This window comes from Lycorma delicatula, chromosome 4 (genome assembly GCF_047948215.1).
Source record: "Lycorma delicatula isolate Av1 chromosome 4, ASM4794821v1, whole genome shotgun sequence".
Taxonomy (NCBI): domain Eukaryota; kingdom Metazoa; phylum Arthropoda; class Insecta; order Hemiptera; family Fulgoridae; genus Lycorma; species Lycorma delicatula.
The window spans coordinates 33,431,751-33,458,668 of NC_134458.1; the positions used below are offsets into that span (position 1 = coordinate 33,431,751).

At 31.8% G+C, this 26,918-nt stretch overlaps 1 protein-coding gene across 1 annotated transcript in view; it reads left to right on the forward strand.

Moving 5' to 3' along the window:
- Positions 1 to 262: 262 nt before the first annotated feature.
- Positions 263 to 26,918, forward strand: part of LOC142323244 (uncharacterized) — a 34,449-nt gene continuing 7,793 nt past the window's right edge. The window contains exon 1 of the mRNA XM_075362626.1: positions 263 to 2,945. Coding sequence (XP_075218741.1) covers positions 800 to 2,935 — 2,136 coding nt within the window. The 5' untranslated portion in view covers positions 263 to 799 and the 3' untranslated portion in view covers positions 2,936 to 2,945. The remainder of the gene's footprint in view (positions 2,946 to 26,918) is intronic.

Consider the following 26,918-nt stretch of genomic DNA (forward strand, 5'->3'; position numbering starts at 1 on the left):
ATCTGTTTCAACAGCCTGGTAGACAACGACTCGTAAAATATTTACAATTCTATCTTTTATGTACGAATAAAATTAATAAATATGAATACGTTCATCAGCTGTTAAGTTGATATTATGAAGAAACGTAGAAAAATTCCAGAACGATAATATGGTCACGATGCGTCGACGGCTGCTAGCGTAGTACACAGCGGCTACAGCGCATGCGTCTACCTGGAATATAACCGTGAAGAGAGAGTTTTAGGTGTAGTCAGGAGGGGGTACAGGTAGGTACGTAGTCGTATTCTTTCATAGAAGTTAGAGGTCACATTAGTGAGCCACTTGTTGTGTTGTTAGACAGCTTTACCTGAAGTAGTGCGACTTCGTGAAAATTAAAAAAAGTTACGTGTCGTTAAGTTTTTCAGTTATCGTAAAGTAGTTATTCGATATTTTATTAAAATAGTTTATCCAAAAGTGGTTATAAAAAGTAGTTGTTACGGTGTCGGGAGTCCGGATGCTCCAACAGGCCAGTTCAAGATGGCCTCATTACACACGGACATAAAACTCATCGGAGTGTGTGACTCTCGAGCGGTTAGAAAAAAATATTTTTAGAAGAATTTGTGTTGTGATCGTTGTGTAATCGAAGTAAATGTTTTATTTATAAGAAAAAACTGAGTAAGTAGATATTTTATTTAACTCTAATGTAATGTGTAGGAATGCAGTGACTTATTATGTTAGTTTACCTTGAAGTCGTTAAAAAAAATTATTTTAATAATTTTAATGTTCTAAAATAAGAACGATAACGTTATCGCATATCTACAAAATGGCAGCTACAAGGAGTGGAGGAGGATTAGGAGGTGGCGGAGGGGGAGATTCCACTCCTATTTGTCGTTGCAGAGTTTTGTATCTAGGTTCGGCAGTACCGCACGTTACAAAAGACGGTTTACAAGGTATACAAGAGCCGTTAAGAGAACTTTATCCCGAACAAGGCGCTATAGGAGCGAGGGGTATCGATTCGTGGTTAAGCGTTTGGAGTAACGGACTGCTACTCGAAAACGTGGATGAGAATCATAAAAAGGTTACTAGATTTTTTCCCATAGACACACTACACTATTGTGCGGCGGTCCGTTACGTATTGGTTCCTGAAAAGTCATCGGTGTCGTCTTCATCGCAACCGCGATTTCTTCCCCTGGATTCACCCTTTGCCCGTTCACCGAATCCGAGCCATCCTCCCTTGTTCGCGGCTATTTTACGAAGAACAACGGGTATCAAAGTTCTTGAATGTCATACTTTTATTTGTAAAAGGGAAATGGCCGCTAACGCTTTAGTTCGTTGTTGTTTCCACGCGTACGCCGATTCGTCGTACGCGAGGCATATAGATTCCGGCGGCGGGAATCCTAATAGCGTTTACGGTACGTCGCGTAATTATAATCGACAGGCTCCTTCATCGAGTATCGAAAAAGTCGAAGGCTGGAATAGAATTACGAGCGGTAGCGTGCTTACTCTAAGCAGCACGATACAAACGGCTGACCAGGCCGATCGTGCGGCGGTCGAAGCGGATGTCGAAAGCGAAAATTTAGTCGATGATTTATCTATTTATAACGGAGATGAAAATCATAAAATATGGGCGGGCAGTACGAGAGATATTTCTTCAACAGAAAGAGATTACGTATACGGTGAATGCGGTGGAAGTACGATGCGCAGCACTCGTTCGACAAGACCGCGGCAAGTTATGAACGCCCCGCCGCCGCCACCGCCACCCGTTAAAGAAGAAAAGAAAAAGGCTAATAAAGAGAAGTCGAGAAAGAAAAAAGGGACGGGTCGCAGAGAAGAAATGTATCCTTCGTTAAACGGAACTTTAATGAGACCGAGTACATCTCAAGGATTGGTAAACGGTATGAGATCACAGAGTTCGATGAGCGGTACGATGATGAAAGGACATCCTCCGAGTCACATATATTCAAACAGTACCATCTTACGCCCTGCTTCATCTCATCACGGTTACCACCCTCCGCCGCCACCACCACCGCCTGTGATCATGGTACCCGCAACGCTACCGCATCCTCGAAATTTCTCTCACCATCCTCCTAAAGGCAGCATTATGGTTCCGGTACGTCCTCATATGATGCCTCCAAACTTTGTGCCTTTACCTCCGCATCCTATGTACTTACAACCCGGAATGAAACCTCCAAAACATTACCAGATCGCGATGGAAGAACCTATTTACATGCCGTCGACCCGACCTCTAAGCCCGGTAGCATCCTATCAACCGAGTCATTTTCCTCACGAAGCGTATTTAATGCAGCAGTACGCTACCCTTGATGTTCACGCGAAGAAAAAAGATAAGTACGATAAGAAATCCATTGCCGTATCGTTAAACGGAGATTGCGGTGGTGACGACGATGACGATGACGAAGGAGAATCTCCATTTAATACAGAGGCTTATCGTAAAAAGGGGAAAGATTATAAAAAGGGTAAAGGTAGGGCGCAGAGTATAAACGGCGACATACACCGTGATGAAGATGAATCTCCATTTAATTCGCGAATTTATCGAAAGAAAAATAAAGAACTGAAAAACGGTAGAAAATCATCAGGTGATAACGACGGTCAAGATGAAGACGGCGAATCTCCTTTTAATACTGGAATTTACCGTCGAAAAGGTCATTTAAACGAAAGAGCATTTTCTTACTCGATACGACAAGAACATAGGTCTCGTTCTTACGGATCACTTGCTAATCTTAAATTTGCTCCTCCACCCATCATTTCAAACGGTAGCGGACAACCTCAAGAAATACAGTTTTACAACGGTTCCATGAACAAAGAAGAAATTAAAAAAGAACGTGAGATCGGCCAGATGATGCAAGACTTGGACCTGACCGGCGATGAATTAGAACGCTGCGAAGTGCCAGACAGTGTTTACCAACAACACCTACAGCGACCTTCAAAGATCAGAAGATGAACTAAATTTTGTAAGTTTTAATTCACTCATTTCTTTATATTTATAACATGTTTTCATTTTATAAATCTTTATGTTTTTCACTGTGAGTTTCTCTTTTAAGAAATAAATTATCTATGCGGTCAGACACGTAAAAGTTTACCTATTTTTCGATAAAGTATTAAATAATAGGTCGTGCGATCCTAAACCATACAATACAGTACCCTTTATTTTATTTGAATAGCTTATCGCGTATCATTTTTATTAGTTTTTCAAAAATTATTCCCTCGTTTGAATTTTGATGAATCTGTGATGACGATTTCCTTGTTTAAAGACTAAGCGTGTATTTTTTCTCTATATAATTTTGTTTTCAAGTTCTTAACCGATTAAACCTTTGTTAATTGTACAAAAAATAATCTTCCCTGACTACTCATTTTATTAAAACGGTTCCGTTAAATTTGTAGCTTAGAACAAAGATATGTTGTTTATTCGGTACTGTAAAAATCGGTATATTTTTTCTATAAAGTTAAAAATTTAAAGTGTAACTTATATAAAAATTAAATCACGATCGATGTGACCGTCTAGTGTAAAATTATAGATGAAAGATTTTAAGGATTTAATTCAAAGCAATCCGACTTGTATTTAATAACGTATTTTTAGATAAAAAAAGGTACGAAAACATAGACAAATCGATCGGCATGTAATTTTTTTTTTCTTATCGTTTTATATAAAAATCAATTTTTTTACTGTCACTTAGTGCCGTAAAAAAGATAAAATATCTATACAATTTAAACGTATTATATAAAGCGAAGACAAAAGGGTCCATAAAAATAATACTTCAGTGCTTCTGTTAACGTTGTAGAACTTTGTTCATCCATCAAAAATATAAAAAAAATCTGAAAAACGTATATTTCCCTATTAAAAGTGCGTAGGAGTGCCCTTAGACTAAACTACATTATTGTATATTTTCGTCGGTAACCTTTGAAATTCGATTGCAGAAATACAGGTCTTCTATTTTATATCCTTTTAATTCCTATAAGGACCAAACACCAAAATGAAAAATAAAAGTTTTGAGAAAGCAGAACGGTGAAAACGGCTCATTTTACAGACCTATTCTAACCACAGCAAAAAAATTAAACTATTTATCCCTAAAAAAAGAAACATATACGTCGACCGTAGAAAACTTAAGTTCGTACCACCATCGAATCCGATTAACCCCTGACTAATGCAAATGCTAATGCTAGTATTCACTTTTAAGTAGATTGACTTTTAAGTAATTTCTTTTTTAATCATTATAGACAACGCCCAAAAAAACAAAATATATACCTCTGCAGGAGAAGTAGAAAAATAGTCTTCTTTAAATTAAGCTCCTTTTCTTAACTAGAATTTCTTATAACTGGGCTATTTTATGATTTCCTCTACACGCGCTCACCCCTCCCCCCAACACACACACACACACGCGCGCGCGCGCGCAGAGAGAGTGAGAGAGAAAGAGTGAGGGGGGTTATAATAATTATTTTTATAAGTTCAGTTTACAATTGTTTATATACTCATGGAATACTTTTGTAGTGATTGCTACTTCAAAAATGTATATATTTAAAAATTCATTAAAATAAAGATTTAGATAGGAAACATTTGTTTCCTTCCGCCCATTTAATAAAACAGATCAGACATGCTTTAGCGAATTTAATTTTTTTTTGACAAATTTTTAATTACTTTTTTAATACTCATTAGTCTCGATTAAAAAAATAATTTTAATGTTATTTTTTTCCTAGAATGCTTTTTATCGTAAATTATTCAATAACAATGCGACTGATTACAAGATACAGGGTACGAATATAACAAATTAGATTAGCGAAATTAACTTAAGCATTAAATTCAATAAAACACGTGTAATGAGTTTTTTCTTTTAAATAAGCGGATGAAAAAATATAATTATGTTTCCTTCCTGCATTTTAAGTCTAATGATTTTTAATAGGCGTATTCTCATACGATGAAATAACGGTTACTATAAAAATGCTTGTGTGAGAATAATATAAATAATAATTAAAAACCATTAAGGTAAATCTCAATTAAAATAATAATTTTAAAATTAATCTACTATTATGATGCGTTACCACAATTATTCGTTAACAATATATTTTTTAACACGTACGATGATAACAAACACCACTTACTACGATCTAACAATAACGATTATCAAAAGAATATTCAATAAAATTTAGTTATATCAAACATTTTACGTGCGGCTCATCAAACTATGAAGCAACTGTTTTACATTTATTACGATCAGAAATATCTGAGTGGGGTGGCTGTTATATAAGAATGCCACCGCGGCCATTTTAATATGTGTTACTAATACCGTATATTCTGTACGGTAAATGGTACGATTAATGGTAGTAGTAAAAGATCATTGTTGTTGTCAAATGTCGCCGTTTTGCAAATAACTAATGGTCATATATATAAATACAACATTAACAAAAATTAGAAAAATTCTTGTCGTTTAATATTTTGGACCGTTCGTTTCTTTTTTCTTTTACTAATAATTTTCATTAATCGTTTTATCCTAAGATACTATTCTTTTCTACACGCTTCCGTAGATTTCCTGGATTGTTTTAGTACTTTGATTTCGAATTTCGTTACGACTGTATCATTGAACGTTTCGATCATTATTACGTTACTACGACACGATCCGAGTTTTGTACTCTTATAAAAATTATTTGAAATAAATTAAAATTCACTATCCTACTGCTTTTAAAAAATGTCGTTTAAAACCTTGAAAGAAAACACTTAAAAACATATCGAAGAGAATGTTAATTACGTTACTGTTTTTACAAAATGTATAATTTTTTAAAATTACAAAAAATTTAAAAAATACTGTACGTTTAACAGAATAAAACTTAGTGATAGTCAATAATCGAGACAAACCTTTAAAAAACTATGTTCTTAAAAATAAATTCTTAATCTGTACCCGCTTTAATGTTGAACTTCTTCAATGAGCTGCAAGATCAAGTAATCGTTTTAAACAAAGCATCTGTAGAGAGAATCGCACCCTTTCCGTCGCTCCGACCGTTCCGTAGCGATAGACAAACACATTCGTGTATTTTTTCGTGTGATGGCCCTGGATGCTAGTCGTCGCCTTCTTATTCAGCTGTTTGCTGATCATCTTCTCATATATCCTATAAGATCTCATCGTTGCTCGACATTTTTTACCCTGGATCGTTGTCATCGACACTCTCGAAGTCGGTCGTCTGTACAGCTCGGTATCTCTTCTGCGAACTTTCTTATACTTTCGACATCTTCACGTTGCTTTTCAACAGTTTCGCTGACCATTGTTTTATTTAAAATTTTATTCCACGCTTTTGACTGAATTCCGTGCATCAGTCACCGTATACTGCAACAACAGTCTTCGAATTAATGTCTTTGATCGTCTTTATCGTGCCGCTTACATCTTCATTATCAGCCAAAAGACGGTCAGCGTCATTAAATCCATTATCGGCGGTAAATGCGTTTCAGGGAAACGACAACCCTTTGATCCATCGGTTGTAAAACGAATGTGACATTAGAAGATAGAACTTTGATTTTCGGTCCTCTTTTTCTAAGCAGTCTGGTCTGAAGGATGATTAGCTGCATTTTCTAATACCAAAAGAACGTTCCTTTTTTACCCGTAATCTACTGGTAATTTTTTTAACCTTTGGTGTGAAATAATTATCGCACCGATCTGAAAAAATGACTCGAGTCATCCGTGCTTTCTTCGGTTGTTGTAAATAATTGGAAGATTTCGGACACCTTTAAAAGCAAGTGGGTTTTTTCATTTCCCAATAGCATAAGATTTAATCTGTGTTCCCACCGACACACGATATCACATGTTCTTAAGACATTTTGTAATTTGGAGCCGATTCTTCTTTGCGGGAAGCTAAAATTTTCTTAAGAGGAGCTTTTGATTCAAGGCCCCTTTCGTCAACGTTAAAAACAAAGTGTTCATTCATCATAAACTTTCAAAAAATCATCAAATCGTTGAATAAATTCGTTTGCGGCTGAAACCCATTGGTGATAATTTTTCTCCTTGAATTTCAAGTTGCCGAATTCCGTGACTATTTAAAATTTCGAAGCCGCTCCGTATTCGCTTTAAAATTTTCATCACGGTTTAGTTTCTCGTTAAAATTAATGGTTTTCTCCACTAGAATAGGTCAGAAATTGGCTCCCCAAACGATCATTTTTGAACAAATCACCAGAGAAGAGCCCGATCCACCTTCTCATTTGATATTTTCTTTATTGTCTTCCTGGAAGAACATCGTTCTTCTTTTTCGAATTGCTACACATAATTCGTAACGGCGACTATTTTTCTTAATGTCTGAAATAGTTCATTTTGTACGCCTTATTCATCTGCTAACGACTTATCCGATACACTTTTTTCAATTCTTCTAAGATTTCTACTTTTCCTTTTATCGGTAGAACAGTTCGTTTACGTTTTGATGCAGACATGGGAGTTAACGAACCGTATTGATATCGATATGTACGGTAACAACACTAAAGTTAAATTATCATATAGGACTCTTAAAATAAGTGAATTAGGTTTAACAGGTAGGCTTCAAATATCACAGTCAGTAAAACTGTGTGATTTCATCATAATGTCATGAAAATTACGCAGCCTAACCGGCGCAAAATAATGTAACTTATATAAGACAAAGAATATAGTGATAGCATTTGTTTTGACATACTGTATATATGCACATCGGAATAAAAACAAACATTATTACATCAGAGTTCCTGCTTGATCGATTAATATGTTTCCATCAATCTTTTCAAAAGATAGATTTTATAATTAATTTAACACCTGCCTAAATTTACGTAAGATTTAATTGATTTGAAAAGTCAATTAAAGATCCAGTAAAAACAAAGACTGAAAAAAAACTTTTAATCAGCAAGAACAGTTTGTGATATTTAGCTGCTAAAATTACAATAGACATCTACTGTTACTGTATAAATTACATACACAAAGATACATACTAAAAATTTAATATATCGTTGTAGACTTTTTCATAAAATTTGTGATAAAGTAATAATTATCGGTTTCTATGGAAAAAGAGTACCGTCTGAGCCTTTCATCCAGAGGTCTGCGGGTCAAAACCCGGTCAGGCTTAGCATTTTCGTGCGCTATACAATGTCTACACCGTATTTCAATGCAGGACAACTTTGAGCTTATACGGTAAATTATTCATTAAGAACATATAACAAATTTCATTTTTTTTGTTAATGAGAAATTTTAGAATTTGCGATTAAAATTTTGCACTGTGGTTAAACGTACTAAGGTTTTACGGAGTAAAACCAAATAAACTTTCAATTATTTGCTTACAAAATAGTCCGATAGAAGTGAAGTAAAAATATTATATACTATGTTAAATACTATGTGAAAATAATGTTGCTACAAAGTAACAATTAAATGTTTATAATTTATTTTTATTGTTTAGTAAGTATAAATATCTTATACTCGTGATACGATTATAAAAAAATAAATATCGATTCGTTTTGATCCGATTTAAAATTTGAATTTCAATTCAAATCAAAACAATTACATTGTGATATGTCAATAAATGCTATTCGGTTCGGTTTTTTTCAGTCGATTAGATTCATAATTGCGAATTGTAAATCATAATAAAAAATCGAACGAATCGATTTGAAAGTAAAATTTTTTAAGTACTTTATTCGAATCAGTTATTTTTTTAATATGAAAATTTTAGTATTTATTAGACATAAGTATAGCTGTCATTCGTCTAAAAATTGCATTTATTAAGGAATTCAAGAAGTGTCTTTTTATTCTACAGTTTACAGTCATATTACGTCTGAAAACTGAAAAAAGAATAATTTTGAAGCTGCCGAGGCATATAATCGAGCAGTATAACTGATTTCGTCTGATGCTTTAATCTGTATTTATTACCGCACACCGGAATAGGTAATGGTTTAGTTCGGTCGTAAAATTATACAAAAAAGTAAAAATTTCTAAAAATAAGACTAAAGAGTTCGATTTTTTCATAGGTGCTGTAAGATATAAATAATCATAAAAAATCGATAAACATATGCTGAATAAAATTCCACAAATAGATACATTCAATTAGTGAAATTTAAATATTTAATTTATGAGAGAACATAATTTAATTTGTTTCGCAGCACAATAACATATATTTCTTACGTTTACCGCAAAAAAATAACACCGCTCAATAAAAAATATGAATATATAAATAAATAAATAACACTGATCACTTATATTTATTTATTTTTTGTAACTTTTTTAGCACACGCAAGTATGTATGAATGTGCGCGCGAATTGTGTGTTAAGTATTTTAATATTTCTTCAATCCTCTTAAATTTCTTATTTTATTAACTTAGTTTTTTTATGAGTAAAGCCTGCTTAATGGTGGGACAAGCAAAATATTAAAAGGCTGCTTGATTCACGATATTGTTCTTTTAACACATTTTTATTTCATTATAAATGTTCATAAAAAAAATGTTTAATGAATTTTTTATCGGCAACTTAAAATAGGTTGGTCGTTTCTTCAAGCTATTTCTGAAAACCAGTTTTGAAGTCTGCTTATATAATAACTATCTTGGCCCAGGCTTCTCTTCTTTAACAATTTTCCATATTTACGTATTTTTGTAGATACTATTAATTATTTAAATTTTTTTAATAACAGAAAATATATTTTCTTATTTTTTATTTTTTTACACACACACACACACATACACTTGTTTTTCTATTATAATTTATTTACAATTTAAAATTATATCCTTGTTTAATAACATTCTCAAACATCAAAGATTATACAGTGAATAGTATGACATAAAGTTAAGTTTTAATTTTCGCGTTATTTTAATTATCTTTGTGAAAACTCTGTAAAGATTACGGTCGTAAAGGTTTTATTTTATTAAACATTTTTATTTAACCTAAATCTTATTCATATATATATATATATATATTTTAAAGATTTACCTTTAAATACTTTAAATTCTTAATACTGTAATCGTTGAGTTTTCTATTCATTTTTTTAACGATTAATTCACCCTATAACCTCGAAGCTTGCCCATGGAAATGCAGAATGGATATTTTGTAGCGTATGGAAAATACTATGCTTGACTGGGATTCCAACCCGACCCTCCGAGATTTTTGTTGATGAATTTCGAATTCAAAGAAATTAGTTATGCTAGATGATTTTTTAAAATGAACTATCAAAGATAGATATTTAAGAGCCTTTTTACATTTATTAATTTCTCTATTTCTAACGGTTGTGATGTTTTAACGATCGAAATACCCATGTAGTTTTAGTTATTTCGGTACGATTTTCCAGCCTTTCTCTTCGGCATTTTACTTCGGTTAAATTAACAGTTAATTTCTTTGTATTTATTATGAGTATCGAGTCTTAGCGTTTAATAAATATCTGAGCAAAATTACTTCATAAATTCAAAAAGATTCTTATTTACATCTGGTGACATTAATTTTTCGGGTAGATGTAAGGAAGGAAAGGGATAATATTTACACTATTAATATATAATTATGTACCGATAAATTATACGACGACCGGAAAAGTGATTTTAAGAGTCGGATAAAATTAACTGAATTTGGAGATAAAATCACTTTTCGCAAAGAAATCTATGCATTTTTTGCATTTATATTTATTCTTACTAGTCAGTCTCTCTGTATTTACAGATGATTTTTTATTTTTACACGATCTACATAATTTTTAACAATCGAGATTAGCATCTTGTTTAGGATTGTCTGCTATTTATCGACAATATGTCTTCGACAACCGCGGTGGACGAGGCTAGAGACAATTTTACACGTTTTTTAAAAGATAATTCGGTTTAATAAGAATATTCCGCTCGGAATTATACCGTGATTCAAGCTTCGAATTGTCTGAATCGTTACTAGGAAGTCTGCGACCGAGTCTGTGGGGCTGAGTGAAGAAGGCGTTAGAAAATCACCTAATTTATCACTTTCCTTTGTAAGCCGGGTCGAGAGATACTTATAAAATCCCTGCGGTGAATAGAGCGAACGTATCGCTTGCAGGGCTGAACATCACTTGCATTTCGGTTGGCTCGGCAAGTCGATATATTCGGCTCGATAAGAAACGACTTCATTCGTAACTCTATAGTAAGTCTTTCGTGGAATTTCAGTTATTCTTTGGAATAGGTATGTCGTTTACGGGAGTGACTTTGCGTGGTATAAGGTAGCCTAAAATTATTATCGTATATTTATAATTATTACTATTATAATAAATTACAAAAATATGTCGACGGTGAGATGTGAAAGCTGGGTAACTCCAAAAACATTGATTTTTCTGGGTAAACAAAAAACGTTTTTGTTATAATTTATCACATAACGTTAACCTTCTTTCGTGAATGCTATTAAAGAAAACATTTTTAATATCCTGGAAAATAACACTGATAGTCGAAACTTTTTTTAATATTTCTCTAAGTGTGATACCATTTTTTACTGAATTGCTTTTTTGCGTACATTATAGATCTGTAAATAGAATTTTCTATCACCCTTAGTTTTAAATAAATTACGCTTCAAAAAAATTAAGGGAAAATATAGTTAAAATCTGTAAAATTCTTAATGTTGCACGGCTATAGTTGTGTTAGAATGACTTCGCTGATGCTTTTCTTTTATAAATAGCCTCAGGCACATCCCGAAATAATGTTCAACATTAATTAATCGGCTAGCAACTTAGTATTCCATTTCCCTTTATAGCGGCTTTCCATCAACGAAATGTCTTGGTGGAAATGTTCACCGTGTTCATCACTTACGTCTCCGAGGTTATCCGTCCGGGAAAATGGCAAAGCTTTCTGCGTACCTTTCAGCCATCCTCTTAAATATACAAAACAATTAGTGCATGCTATATGAGGAGTCCACCTCTTATCCTGATCCAATTTTACACTGAAAGTTCAAATGATATGCTTTTTTAATTAAAGGTTTGATTTTACGGTAAACTCACCACATACATAACAAAAAGTATCCACATCATTTGCACAGTTTCGAGGCATTATGACATTGCACTGTTAACAAACTTAGGACAGCAATAAGACTGAACAAAATTAATTCATTCCTAAATCCAGTGCTTAATGCAAACAATAAGCTGTGTTTTCAGATACATGTTTTGACCTGCACATACATGATTAATCTTGTCCATGAAGGCTCACCTTCAATATTAGATGTGACGTCATAATATGTGACTATGATATGATATAATTCTTTGTTTAGTATTGTTTATTTATAGCTTACAAATTACGTTAACAAAGTTAAACAATAAAAAATGAGCTAACAAAATACAATATAGGAGCTTAAAATGCTAACCATACGTTGAAAAATGAAAAAAAATCCTTTAATAAAAATTTAAAAATTTTTCAAAAATGGTGGGAAAGAAAGATTTTGAGTTCATATTCGTTTTGAGCATCAAAAAAACATATTAAAATCATGCTACGCATGTTAGGAAACAAAAATTATGGTTATCAGTGTAATTTATAAAACAAATTTGTGATTTAATATAAAATCTGGAACTACACATTTTTCATTCGATGTTTCTGAAAGTTTTCTGGAGATACATTCTATTCCTACAGAAGTTTCGTTACTAAAGAGCCTTATTATTTTAGTACTATGGCGTTCAGCTCTTTATTACAGTTACTGTTTATTTTAATACTAAACGGGTAAATAAAAAAATTATCGGTAGCTACCAACATAATTTATTACGGACAATATTTTTAAAGATACACAAGTGTGATTATTCATCTTAATGTGGGGTTGTATCATAAAAATTATGATAATCCAATTCTAGGCTTTCCTTCAAACCTTGCAAACAAAAAATGTTTTCTAGTTTTAATGTTTCTTCTTTTTCGGTAAAGACTCGGCGAGTTAGAAGAGTAGAGTATTTCTGGTGTTTCCACTCTTCGTTTACTTATTAGAAGCCATTCGCCTGCTCTGTGATGAGGTTTGTAATATATATATATATATAACCATCGCAGTTGTATTTGATTTTCTTCAAATCTGCCACCAGTGGATCGCCTACTTTGTAACTGGTACTGATTGAAGTATAATACTTGAAGCCAGAGATTTTTAAAAAAATGAGAAATTCAAATATATAACGTCGAACGGTTTGGTTTCCGTCATTTTATAAAGATCGATGTGATCTACTGGTATACTAATTTATTTCTTATTTGCCTTTCGATTGCTGAACGTATAGAATCGCTTCCACATGCGTATGGTATTTTTGTAGGTATTTCTGAATTACGCTTAATTTTTATTTTCGTTATACGTAAAACAGAACAAATATTCCGGCTTTGACTTGGCCCATCACTCAAAAACCTTAAAATATTTTTGTTTCTTTTTTTTCATTTCCGATAAAAACTGTAGTAGAATTGAGGAAAAATTATTCTCTGTCGATGCACCATCTGTTTCATTCCGCAAAAAAACTCTCATGAGTCTTCAAGTTATTTAAGAAGGAAATTGTGGACGGCTAATTTAATCTTGTTATACATCGAACAAACAATTTTGAGGCGAGTAAAATATTGCAAATGTATTGTAAAAATAAAATCGGGTTCAGAAATTTTATCCTTCTCTTTTTTATTTCTACCTTCCTCCCCCTTTTACTTTCTTACGGTTCTTATATTCTTCCTCTGATACATTCTTAGTTTTAAATCCTTCAAAACAGTTTCAAAGGTCTTTCTCGAGTTTATACAGCGACAGATTTATTACTTTAAATAGTGTTTTAAATTTTGTATTACTAACTGAGAGTCCTTCTTCTGCAACAAACCACTCATTTTTGTAAAATCTATAAACCTATTCTTTTGTTCCCCACAAAGGTCGAGGTATAATTCAGACGATAAGGCTCGACAATAATGCGACTCTACCTTTGTAGGTGATCCCAAAAATCTTTTGACCAGTCGCATATTTTTACTTCTTCCATTTTATATTTGTAGTTTTCCCGTATTACAATTCTCGTGATCGTCCGGTTTTATTCGATTCAAAAGTACGTTTGTGCCACACCCCATCGTTTCTGCAAACGTTTTCTTACAAATTCTGAAGCGATCGAAATTACGCTTTACAAAATATTTTACTACAAACTTTTGCGCACGTGCATATTACGCGTGTACGTATTATCGTTACGGTTTATCCGTATATTTATAGCGATTGCGACGCATTAAATTCTTATTTTTTAATTTTTTTTTTGTCGATGATCACCGCATAAGCTTGAAGCTTGCGAACGGGAATACGAAAAGGAAATGTTGTAGCATATGAAAAACGTCACTACTAACCTTCATTTGAATCCACGACCTTCTGAATGATAACCTGAGACGTTACCGCTCCGCCACAGAGGTAATTTATCGAGATGTATTGTAATTAGTGTCCAAACGTATAACATAGTCCGTACGTACAATAATTTCCAGATTCCCTTTTAGTATCTAAAAAAAATTCAGATCCTAGATGAAATAAAAATTTTACCTAACCTATTCAGGTTTTATACTTAAGGATATCCTCTTTTCGTGAAAAAAGTTGTCATTTATTCCTAAAAAAAAAACGATATTCAATTTTATCAAAGATAGCAAAACTAATTCTTCAGTCGCAAACACTTCAGCCTACGAGAAAGCGACTTACTGCGCTTTTGTTGGGGTTTTTAATAAATTTATTACCATCTAAAAGATCTTTTAAACGATTTATTAATTGTAAAAATAAAAGATTATTTCCTTTTACACAAACAATATTATTCTGTCGATAAGTTTTTTATGTAGTAAATTACCGCTCGATCTTTTACACCTTTAACGAGTAATCAAGTCAGCATATATACTCAAATTAACACCTTTTTAAATTAACGCCTTCAAAATTGTTATTTTCTTCTGTATTGATCTTTTAATTTTATTATCTTCACGCATTTCCATTACTATTATTTCATAAATACAATTTTCCTTTTTATCTATCGGTTTTGTATTTATTTGTACCGATAAATATTTTCTTCGATTCTTGCATATAAATGCTATCGGTAATTCGTTGTAATCCAAGGTAATTTTCCACTTCTGACACGGTATACATCGTGCATAATTAAGTGCCAATTTTATTAAAATATTTATTTAAACTGCTAAAATAAAGAATGACGGTATGACAAACCTCTCTAAAAACGTGTTTCTAATGAACATCCGCGTATATTTTTAATTTTAATTGCTACAACTTTTGTAAATGGTAATTTAGAAAAAAATCATAGTAATAATAAAGCAGTAATTAGTTATAAGTTGTAGGTTAAATTATGTTTTAAGCCGTAGGTAATAAAACATAAGTTTAATAATTAATTATATTGTATATTTCTTGTGTTTTTCCTCAAGTTGTTTAAAAAACACTTATCAATGCTAAATATGTATTTAAATGTGTATTATCTGAAAAATAATAAATAAATAAATATCTATATATATCACAAATTACACAAATTCAGATGTTATATTACGGCTAAGCCATATTACACGAATTCAATATATTTTATAATATATCTTGGTTTTTCCCTGTTTCCTATTTTATATAAAATTAGGCTGTTATATTTGATATTCTTTTCCTTGTTATTTTTTTAAAAGCCGTATATTTATAGCGTAGTTACAAAAATTAAAAATAATTTTGGTTTAATTTGTCATTTTTACTATATGTTCATTACTCTTCGGGTTGTATTAACAGTAGTAACGGGTTACGTCAGAAGAATATTCAATTAAAAAGAGACAGTATTATAAAGGGGAAGTCGGTCCAGATTTATTTAAAAATGGTCTGTTACACGTTATTTGCGAACAATTATTATTAATGCGTTATTAATTAACGGTAGGCCGATTAAAAAAAATAAATAAAAAGTATATCGTAAAGGAATACGCAGGCTGCGTGCACGCACACGCGTTTGTATCGTTGTTTTTGTTAATTATTACTACTGATTAACAATTTAAGTAAGATTTCAACTTGAAATTACGGCATCGTTAAGTTGACGATAGACTTAAGAAAGTTTATCTTGTTTTAAATGAAAGATACAAGTGTCTTTTTTTTTGTAATGATTTTATGTTTTATAGAATAACACGCGAGCGATAATTAACTTCCTGATGTAACATATAAATGACATCAAATATAATAATGTCGCATTTAATTAATTTAACGTCTAAGTCGCTTAAATAAGACTCTAATGTTTACATTTTTACTGTTTCTCTTAATTTTTAAAAGGTCTCATTTTTAGACGATCGTTTAAAATTTAGTTACGATTAGCTATGAAAAATTCATTCAAATGTTTACTTTTTTAGGTACCGCTACTTAAAAAATTGCGCGCTAAAACACTTTTAGCAACAGTTGCGCGTTCGTCGGTCCAAAATAATTATAGCCCGGCTGCTCAGTCTTGAAGCTGGCATAAAAATAACCTTTACTATTTTACATTAATTCCGGAAAAATATGAAAAAAACCTCATCGGTATTTCGGTATAAAAACAGTTTCATATTTTTACTTGGTTTGTTTTATTATATACTTTTTAGCTTAAACCTGTAATTTTATGTGAAATTCTAAAATTAGTAGCAGTTGTTTTTCTTCAAATCCCGTATCAGCAACATATTTGTTGATAAAATACTTTATACGTAGTCTCATGCCAGTGTATCGCATCCGTCTACTGTGCACTCATATTTGTTTTTGTACTTCGAGAACGTATCCGGCGATTATTATCATCCGCAGCTTTACTTAGGTATCGATTCTTATTATGCTAAACATTTTTCTGAATAAAATTATTTTGTACTATTTCTATTACAAAATTAGTCTTCGATAACTTTAGCAAACGCATACGTAACTTTCCAACATTCTAAAATTAATATATAAACGGTATTAAACATCATTAATTTTGTATAAGAAGTTCATACTAGTTAAGCAAGTTAAATAAGCCAAAAAAAGAAAAAAAACAAGTTCATACTAATTGTTTCAAAAACTTTCCGGACGAAATTTTTCGAAAATATTATAAACAAAGTTGTTTTATTAAAAAATTTTCAAAACATCATAAGAGAGAAAATAATGATAAAAGAAATTCAGGGACTGGAGAATATTCTCTAGTAACATTTTGAAAATAATGTTCTAAAAAAACAACTTTTATAGGCTTTAACTTTTTAAAGCTTTTTTATGAAAAAAATTCATCCCGGGCGAAAAATCCTTCAGACAGAAAGGATATTACTGGAAAGAAATTTTAATTTCGTGTAAAGAATGATTCAGGAGGAAAGAGAAATAATATTGGAACTAATTTTAGAGCTTAAAATAAGGAAAAGGTTCACAAAAATATGTCTGAAAACGCTTTGCTATCGAATTACGGTTAGCGAAATATTTCGCCCGGATTTCAGTTCCCCCGGTGAAATGAGGTGGTACTGACATTTTTAAGGCGCTGTATATGGGGGTAAACTTGATGTTTTCTTATTGTTTTTGACCTGAAAATTTAATAAAACAGGTCCCAGGACTGCATCTCCCGTAGTTTTCTTGATATCCAACGTAAAACAGAAAAATTCGGTGACCAAAAACATTCTTTTTAATCGACTGGAGTATTATTTTCTGTCATTCCTAGCATTGTCACTCTAACATTCATAGTTTTGGAGTACTTCCAGTACTGAGGGCTGAAGGCGCTTTTAGCACTGAGTGCTGACTCGGTGCTAAAAGTAGTTTTGAGAACGGAGGTACTCCGAAATGCGTTAATTACGAATGCTAGAGTGACAATGCTAGGAATGGCAGAAAATAACACTCAAATCGATGATGATAATCCTAGCGGAAATATAAAATATTGTGAAAGAGTGTTTTTTTTTTAGGTTTTATATACAATAACTTTGTTAAAAGACTGATAGATGAGTAAATGTTATTATCAAATCTTGAATTCTTTATAAAACATAAAAATCAGAATCATCTAGGGGGTAAGTTCGATTCTATTTCGGATCTATCGTTCGGAGCGGTAAAGGTAGTCGGGTTCGGTTATTTAAAGTTCAGTTCATTTCTCAAAATGCAGTTCGATAAAGTCTAACCACACATCTCAGGTATGGTCGAACTGAGAATGTACAAGACTACACTTCATTCACACTCATACATATCATCCTCATTCATCCTCTGAAGTATTATCTAAACGGTAGTTACCGGAGGCTAAACAGGAAAAAGAAAGAAAAGAAAGAAAGTTTGATAAAGTCAGAAGAAACATTTAGAGGTCGATGAAATGTAACTGATCGATAAGATTTCAGTCAAATTCTATAAATATATTTTGTTTAATAATAAAGAAAGAAGTGCTTCAGTAGGCAGAATGTCGAAGTCTTTCATCATGTTGTTTATTCTCCCTTTCTTTAAGTTTGATTATAATAAATGAGAGGAAATTAGAAAAATATATAGAGAGTAATATATATAGAATAAATGAAATAGAAAATAATTTTAATAATTTTTTTCCTTCGTTTAATCGATGCGATCTAGAATAGATGTGTCCTTCAGTCGAAGTGACAAAGGCGGTCTTGAACTATTAGTAGTAACTCAGTTTATTTGTAAAAATGCAATAAGCGTATGATAAAATCTGTAAAAATGGCCGACTATATGCTATCGATTAAATACTATCAATCCTCTTACAGTAATAAGTAACGAACGATTCCACTCGATCGGAAGTCGAGGTCGACCGATTATCTTTATGTTTTATGTTTATCTACCTTATTTTTTAAACATTTTAAATATTATGAAAGGAAAGAATTATATCCATATGAAACCTATTGGGAATTTAAAAAGTAACAACTTCGAACAGATTCCTTTATATGACATTTTCCAGATAACCGGTCGATTCTTTGCGTCTAAGTTTATTTGACGCTGGTACGTGAGTCGGTGTGTACCACTAATGAATCTTGCTGATATTTATTTACAAACCGGTAAAATGCAGAGATCTGTTTAATTTTTGAGTATTATTAGCGGTTTTAAAGTTTTTGCTCGGTCGATGCCGTCTTGCTGTTACTCTCGTTGTACTCTTCCTTTTTTCCATAAAACGCCATAGAAATATCACTATTTTTACATCGAAACAGACAAAATTTATTAATATATATTTTTTAAATTGAACGTAACTTAAAGCGAGCGTTTCAGAAAACTTAGAAATTACTCAAAGCCGTCAGGTCGGTACCTCTTTTATTTCTTTTTTTGTCGAGTTAATCGATAAAATCGTATCGGTGCGATGATTAACGATGCAGTCGATGAATAAATTTTATACAGTGATAAGAGAGAAACTACTCGAGTCAAACGACTGTCGAGATCGACGGGGTTCTTTTGGATTATTTTTCCCCTCTTTATTGCTCAGCATATAAAAATGGTATAAATACAAACATGATATATAAATTAAAAAGAAAACCATTTTTGTGATATTTTTAGTACAGCTTACGTCTAATTCGATATAAGTTAAACGATTTCTTGGCGAACTGAATACGTTCTTATTAAGCTAAACGTTTAGTTTGTAGGCGAAGGCTTCCTTTCTAACAAAAACTTCTAAAGGTGTTCTTAAATATATCTTGTGTAGGAATTTTTAATCAGTGAAGAAATCGGTTATTGTAAGGGATGTTTCCAAGAGTAAATATTTTAGAAACGTGGAATTTTATTTTGGTTTTTGGTTCAACGGATTCGGGTTTTCCGTTTACACAGTACCGGAAGTAAATTTCTTTTTTACATTTTGAATGGTAAAATAAAATCCAGGAATTTAACAAAATGTATTCCGCTTCGCTTTATACAAAAATAAATAAAACGAGGGAAAACGGTAGTAAAAAGAGGACAAACTGCTTTTATAAAAATGCCACCATCATTTTTAGACATGACGAACGATTAGGGGTTACAGCCACCTGAATATTTGGGGTCGTCAAAATCATTTCTTCTTTTTTTTTAAAAATAATGTGACTAAAGACTCTCTCTTGTGGCATTAACCTTGTAAAAACTTATAAATGCAGCTTCTCTGATGCTTCTGCACACAAAGAGCATATTGTTTTCGGTGACATTTTATTATAATGATTATAGGAAAACCGATTTTTGAAACGCATCCTCGTTATCGTTGCCGTAAACAGTAAAAAATATATTAATTATAGAAATTTTTTTGTTCACACTCGCACGCGCGAAATACCAAGAAGCTGATATCGCTTCAGAGACTTTGCTGCACACTATCGATTATCATGTGTAATAGTAAAACAACAAATAACTAATAGTTTTGAAGAACGAAGAAAAAATGAACATTTTCAATGTTTACAAGAGTCAGGTATCAATGAAAAAAAAGGCTTCGCTACAGATTGTGCGAGATAAGAATTTATTTTATTTTCATTCAATTGCGTGCGTATAATGAAGAACAGAGAAATTTAAGGAACATTTTTTTAAGAGCGAGATAAAAATCGAACGATACAAAAAAGGATGTTACAATTTATTAATATAATTTTTTTTGCGACTGAAAATAAACGTAAACGTTAAACGTTTTTTAGAAACACTACTTAACGATATGAATTTATCGATAAGAGGGAAATTAATCGGGAAGTAAGAAAGATAAGTAAGAACCGAGTAAAAAAAAAGAGATGCGGCAAGATTTACCGTTATATAAGAAATAAGAGGTTTTTTAACCGAGAAGTAACATTACAAAGAATAGAAAAAACAACGAAGACTATTAAAGCAGACCGACACCGATAAAGAGAGCTTAAATGCATTTAAATATGAATTAGGATTTCTGGGAAAAAAATCTTAAATATAACTACTTGTAACGTAGTTAGCTCTTTACAGAATCGAAATGCTGATGATAGGTACGAAAATAATAGAGACATTTGAAATACAGCGTCGGAAAGAATGCTGAAAATAGGTCGACGAGTTTAAAACGGATAATCTTCTTAGGAGACTCGAAGTTTGTCAAAATCTAGTAAAAAGAAGTATGTTGACGGACCGTACATTGAGGTTTCTGAAGTTTTTCGACTTAATTTAGAGTTAACGCGGCACTACATCGGATTTAAAATTAGATAAAAAGGGTGATTTAAATCTATTGTATTAAATCACTAAAATAAATTGTACAGGTGACCAAGAATTCAGAATGTAATGAGCACGTTGAAATTAAAAGTTAAGAATAGAACAGAAAGGAATAGTACATTGAATCTGTCGATACAACGAAAGAAGTAAAAAAAAAAAGTCGTCGGTGCATTCAATTAATTTAGTGCTTTATGTATTTGTACTAGTTAAAAAAATTAAAAGAGTAAGCTTTGATGAAACGCATAACATGCTAACTTTTTATCTTTCTGACATAGATATTTTGCTTGCCCATGAGATTATAAAAGGTCGAAGAAATATAGAACTTAAATTTTTAACGGTTTCACACCTTATAAATAGAACTAACAACCGACTATCCTTAGCGAATAGAAATTCGTTTCGTTTATAGAACGTTCTACCACAACGACTTATAACGGTAACATCAGTCAGCACTAACGTTTTACAAATAACTTATATCCACCGTGTGTTAAATTTCACATTTTTTTATATTTCTTAATTCGTTTTAATTCTAACAATACCTTTTAATTAAATTATTTTTTTCTGTAATTTACTGGAAAAAAACGTTTATTATTGTATTCGGCTCGAGATGTAAAATTGTCATTAAAGCCTATTTTCATTCGATAATTCTTCAAAGAATATTTATCGTTAAAAATCTTTTGCTTCATTCCATCCGCTTCTTATAAGAAGTTAACCGGTCCGAAAACTCCTCTTTTCGGTTACAAAAAGACTTTCCATTCGCAATGGTATTTACAGTTATAACATGAAATTTATAACGAAACGATTACATGGTATTTACCTGGAGATTAATTTTGGTGTTTCGTTTATTATTACAAAATTTTATTAACCAATATTTTCGAAAAACCACTTTATTCTGGCACCAGGGTACCCCTGTTGACCGCTTAAATTATACGCTTTGACAAGAATTATTTTGAACAACGTACAAATAATTTGTTTTATACTATCCACCTCGGTCTTTCTTATGTGAATGTGATACGTATAAGGCCTCTGCGGTACAAGCTGCACCAGTCAAAGTCGTTATCTTTGAGAGTATTTTGTTCACTATACAGAGAAAATGTCTCTTGTAGGGCTTAATATCAACAGCATTTCGGTGGGCTTGCCAAACTAATATGCAATAGTATATTCGGCTCGATAAAGAAAACAATGGGAATTCTATCCGCTTCTCTCCTCGCTTTTCTTGTAACCTTGGCACAGGATGGTTATCATTCATTTCTGAGGATGTCTGAACCGTTTTTGGAAATTACTGATGTCAGATCGCGTATTGTGCAACGTACAGCTACGTGAATTCGGGTAGTGAGTATGCGTGATGTCATCGAGTAAAATTACCTTCAACGAGTAGTAGTGCGTTTGTGAAAACATGTTAGTTACTGTATAGTTGTATTTTATCGAACTGTTAGCAAGTACGTAACAAATGCTTTTAACTAGTATGTAGTGTATAGTAATCGTCGACTTCACTCTTGCCTACTCGATCGATGCTGTCGACCGCATTTACGTAGCCGATCGTCAGACAATACAACCGTTTGAATACGGTGACCAAGATAAACAATTAATTAGTTATATATATGTTGACTGCAAATTCTACAAATCATTTTGCATGGTACACAAGTTGAGATTTTTTTTTGTATAAACTGAATTTATATCTGCGGAAGGATTGCCATTTTTACCCTTCCTTTTCTTTTCCTTCTCAAAAATGTAATACCGTATCGTTTATTATCGGATACAAATCGGTCAATAAATCGTTAAAACTATTGGACTATGTCTGTCTGTTAGGTGCCAAAACTAAACAGTTGGTGAACAAAAAGAAATCACTTCAGAAATGGCATAGTTATTCTCAAGAATAAAAACACTTCATGTCAATCTTTCTAAGGGAAAGTGTGGAATGAAGTGGTTTTCTTCTCAGACCTAAATATAAACTACATTACTAGGTATGTTATACGTTCAATCCTCACCCTCTCTTCTGTTTTTATAATACATATATAGGAGACAGGGAGTGAGGGAGAACAACATAATATTAACATGATAATAATCAAAATGCACGTGATATTCATTTCTAAAAACAGCGTCTTTATTCAGTTAACCATAGCTTTATAATCAACATCTTTACTTCACTATTATTACACTATTATTATTATGATATATCAGATAATTTGCATGCATCATGCATTACAGCCATAAGAAAGCCGGGAACAGAACATCAAATCTCTAATCGATAGATAGTAAAGCAACAAATCACCTATGTTTTTAGTGGGAAAGAGTACAATTGATGTAGCCTACTGTTTCCATTAGATAGAGTGATGGAGCTGGATTAATTTCAATAATTTTTATTTTGTATGCTCTAGAATTTTATCTGCTTTTAATTTACATCTACTTGCTTTAATTTGTTGCCTGATATGCTGCCGTAAAATATGCATGTAATTAAATTCTAATGTGCTGACTACAATAAACAGTAAGCTATCCTATGTGTATAAATGAAAAAATATCAATACTCCAGTTATTAATTTCTGCAGTCATAAAAATATTTTCCCTAAAATTTAAATTAACAAAGAAAATTAGGATTAAATGTTCATAACATACCTTGTAAAGAGTACAGCCATTTTTTTGCAGTTGAACATATCTATGGGATTTCCCATTTTCTAAACGGTATGCTATCAGTCACTTTGATGTTACTAAAAAGCCTATTTTAATGGCCATTTCCTGTTATAAATTGAGCAGAGCCAGTCTTTTGTATATTATCTCTTGAAATTTAAATATCATTACCGTGCCTTAAATTGGATTTATGCAGTTCACAGGTTAACATAAAATCATGTGCTTTTTTTTAAACAATAATCCCTTAATTTAAAAACATCAAGGGAATTATACAGGATAAGTAGAAGAATCTATTTAATGTACCAGATTTTAAAGCAATTCATCACCGTAGGTATTCGAAACTCTGGATGAAATATCATTCTGACAAGATGAAACTTTATAACAGACGATTCTGCATAACAGACGTCAGTGGATAAAGATCTATGTCATGTAAGAAAATTGGATTAAAACTCAAGTTACTAGTTGAATGATTTTTACATGAAGGAATAATTTTAGTATCTTGAAAGAGGGAGACTCATTATAATTTTTATGTGATGGCTCTCTAAACGTTACATCTTCTATAAAGAGTTAAACCATTTTCCTTGAATCCGTTGCCATTCTGATACTACTACAAATGTTTACACTTATCTTAGACTTTTTCTCAGACCGCTGCATCAAATTACTGTAATAATTGGGTTAAAGTTTTCTAACTTTACTTCAATATTTATTTCTTAATTAATACTGCTTCATTTTAAATATAAATGTCTCAGAAAACAAATACAAGTTGTTAATACAAATACAAATACAAGTTAATACAAATACAAGTTGGCATTCACTTTTTTATTTCATTTAAATTAATCCAGCCTTCTTTCTAACTAATGGGTGAGCAGAATTGAAATGTTAAACATAAAAGTACTATAAAACAAATTCCCATTCTTTGTTTACATCAACAGAGTTTACTGTGTACTCCCGTGATTGAACAGCCAACAAAATGTTAGATTTGTTAATAATATTATTGTTTGATAACAATTTAACATTGTTGTATAAGAATTTCTCCAATCATATTTACAATTATTAATAAGCAGTGCACTGTGAGGTGATCAAACCAGTTACTATTTAAGTAATACAATTTACAATCATAACAAATATTAACTACAACATTCAGTTGATAAACACAAGTTGGCTAGTATTCTAGTAGTTCCAGCTGACAGTGAAGCCATACGATTGAAAAGTATTGTAAAATTTTTTGTAATTACTTATTTGGAACAGCATTAATTTTAAAGTTGCCTCAATGATTAGATTTTTATTGCCTTCTTCTGCAGAGTTAAGAGTAGCAATAATTTACGGCAAAGGATTGTAATGGCAGACGTCATAAAAAGTTTAGGAAATGTTGGAAAGTTTGTAATCAAATAATATACTTGATAGATATTGTGCTTATTTAATAAAACTTTTTCTCTTATTCAGTTTGTTATAAATCTCATGTTGTTCAAGTGCATTTTATGAGTGATTTTTATGTGATACATTTAAAATTTTGTTGTTACGATGTATGTATTTGCATGCATGTTGATGGGGTGATTTACTGATGCTGATTCCGTTGTTTTAAGTTTCCATGTGCTTTTCTGCATCTGTGGCTGAATGTGCATTTAATCTTTCAATATAGTGTCTAATGCAGACCTTATTATTTACTTTGTTAAGTTCTAGATCACTATGTCTGTCGCTGTACGTTTTTTCTAGTCTGCTGCATGACATTGTCCATTCTGTTTTTAATTTTGAAAGTGATACAGCAGCTTTCCTGAAAATGTTGGAAATCTTGTGCGACTGTTGTTGATATGCATTAATATTATTTATTTTCTCCCATCTGTTGCAGTTTTGATTTCATTCTGTATGTTTTGTAGTATATTGTCCATAAATGTGGTTACATAATCATTAACCTGCACCAATAAGTTTAAATCATTAAACCATTTTAATCAATAAGTTTAATCATTAAATATAAGTTTACTGAATTCTTCAGTTTAGTTGTTGTGTATTATAGGTGATGTTAATATGGGTATGAAAGCTGCATTTCTGTGTTTGGATGTATCAGATGTATTGTGAATATCTGTCCAATTATGGTAGGTTCTGTAAACATTTTTAAAGTGTTCTTGTTATCTGACTGGAATACGTTAAGTTCAAGAAATTTAAATGATTTATTGTGGTTTTATTTTACAGTGAATATAATGTAGACTAATTTGTTGATGGATTTCAGGAATATATGGCAGTGTATTATGTTACATTGTATATTATCAACATATTGATGTTGATATAATATTTTGTCTGAAATTAGCATGTTTTTTTATATTTTCTCATAGCATATGGAGATGTTTTCAAAGTGTAAAAATATTCAGTCATGAGAATTTTCATTAATTTTTAAACTATGTATGTAGTAGGCAGTTGTCTGTTTACTGTTGTTCACTAAAACACTAAGAAGTGTGGTAGGCTATTATGAAGTAATACTATTGACTCAAATAAGCTTTAAATATATTTAAATAAAAGTACTTTAAAGAGCTTCAATTAAATGAGAATTTGAGGTCTTAGTTGGCTGAAGTTGTAAGCTTAGTTATATATAATTACTTTCATGACAGAAAAAATCTGAAATTAATTACAAAGTGGTTACAATGTTGAAAAAGTTGCTATAAAATAAGATTTGTTTTAAAAATATGGTTTAGTTAAAAATCTTAGTTACGTGTAGTTTTATAAACATTACAAATAAATTTTGTAGCCTAAACCAGTTTCTAGATTTTTAGAAATTCGACCTTGAAAGGGGCGAAGAAAGCTAAAAAAATTTTGCAGAATGATTGCAACTTTCCCCCTTTTCCGACTATACCTAACGAGATAATCACTAGATTTGGGTTGCAAATACTTTCCAGAAAAACATCTAAAAACCATTTTCGGGTTTTTTGAATTTCAACTTTTCTAAGGGGTTAGATGGTGTTCAGAGCAGTGGCTCAACCAGCACAGCCACTGCCACTGTTTCTGGTGCAAAGCGACTGGCTGCATCTGCTTCCGGTTACATGACCAAAAACATAAAATAAAATTAAAAAATGTTTTTTAATTTAGAAACAAACTATGATCACCTTCTACTGGTGTTTGTCAGGTTATGCTAAGAACCGGGAAAAACACTTTTTTACCCATAGGAAAGACAGGTAACCAGCTACAATTAATATTTTTAAGATGGAGGGCAATATTTTGAAATCCGTATTCTTCAGATCACTCAAAGTTTCGGACCCTGTACTGACAAAACTGTTGCATACAGTATAGCAATACACTGATATTTTTTATAAATTGAGTAGGCTTTAATTTTTATTTATGATCATTATTCTCACAAGCACGAGTTTAATCAACACAGAGGAG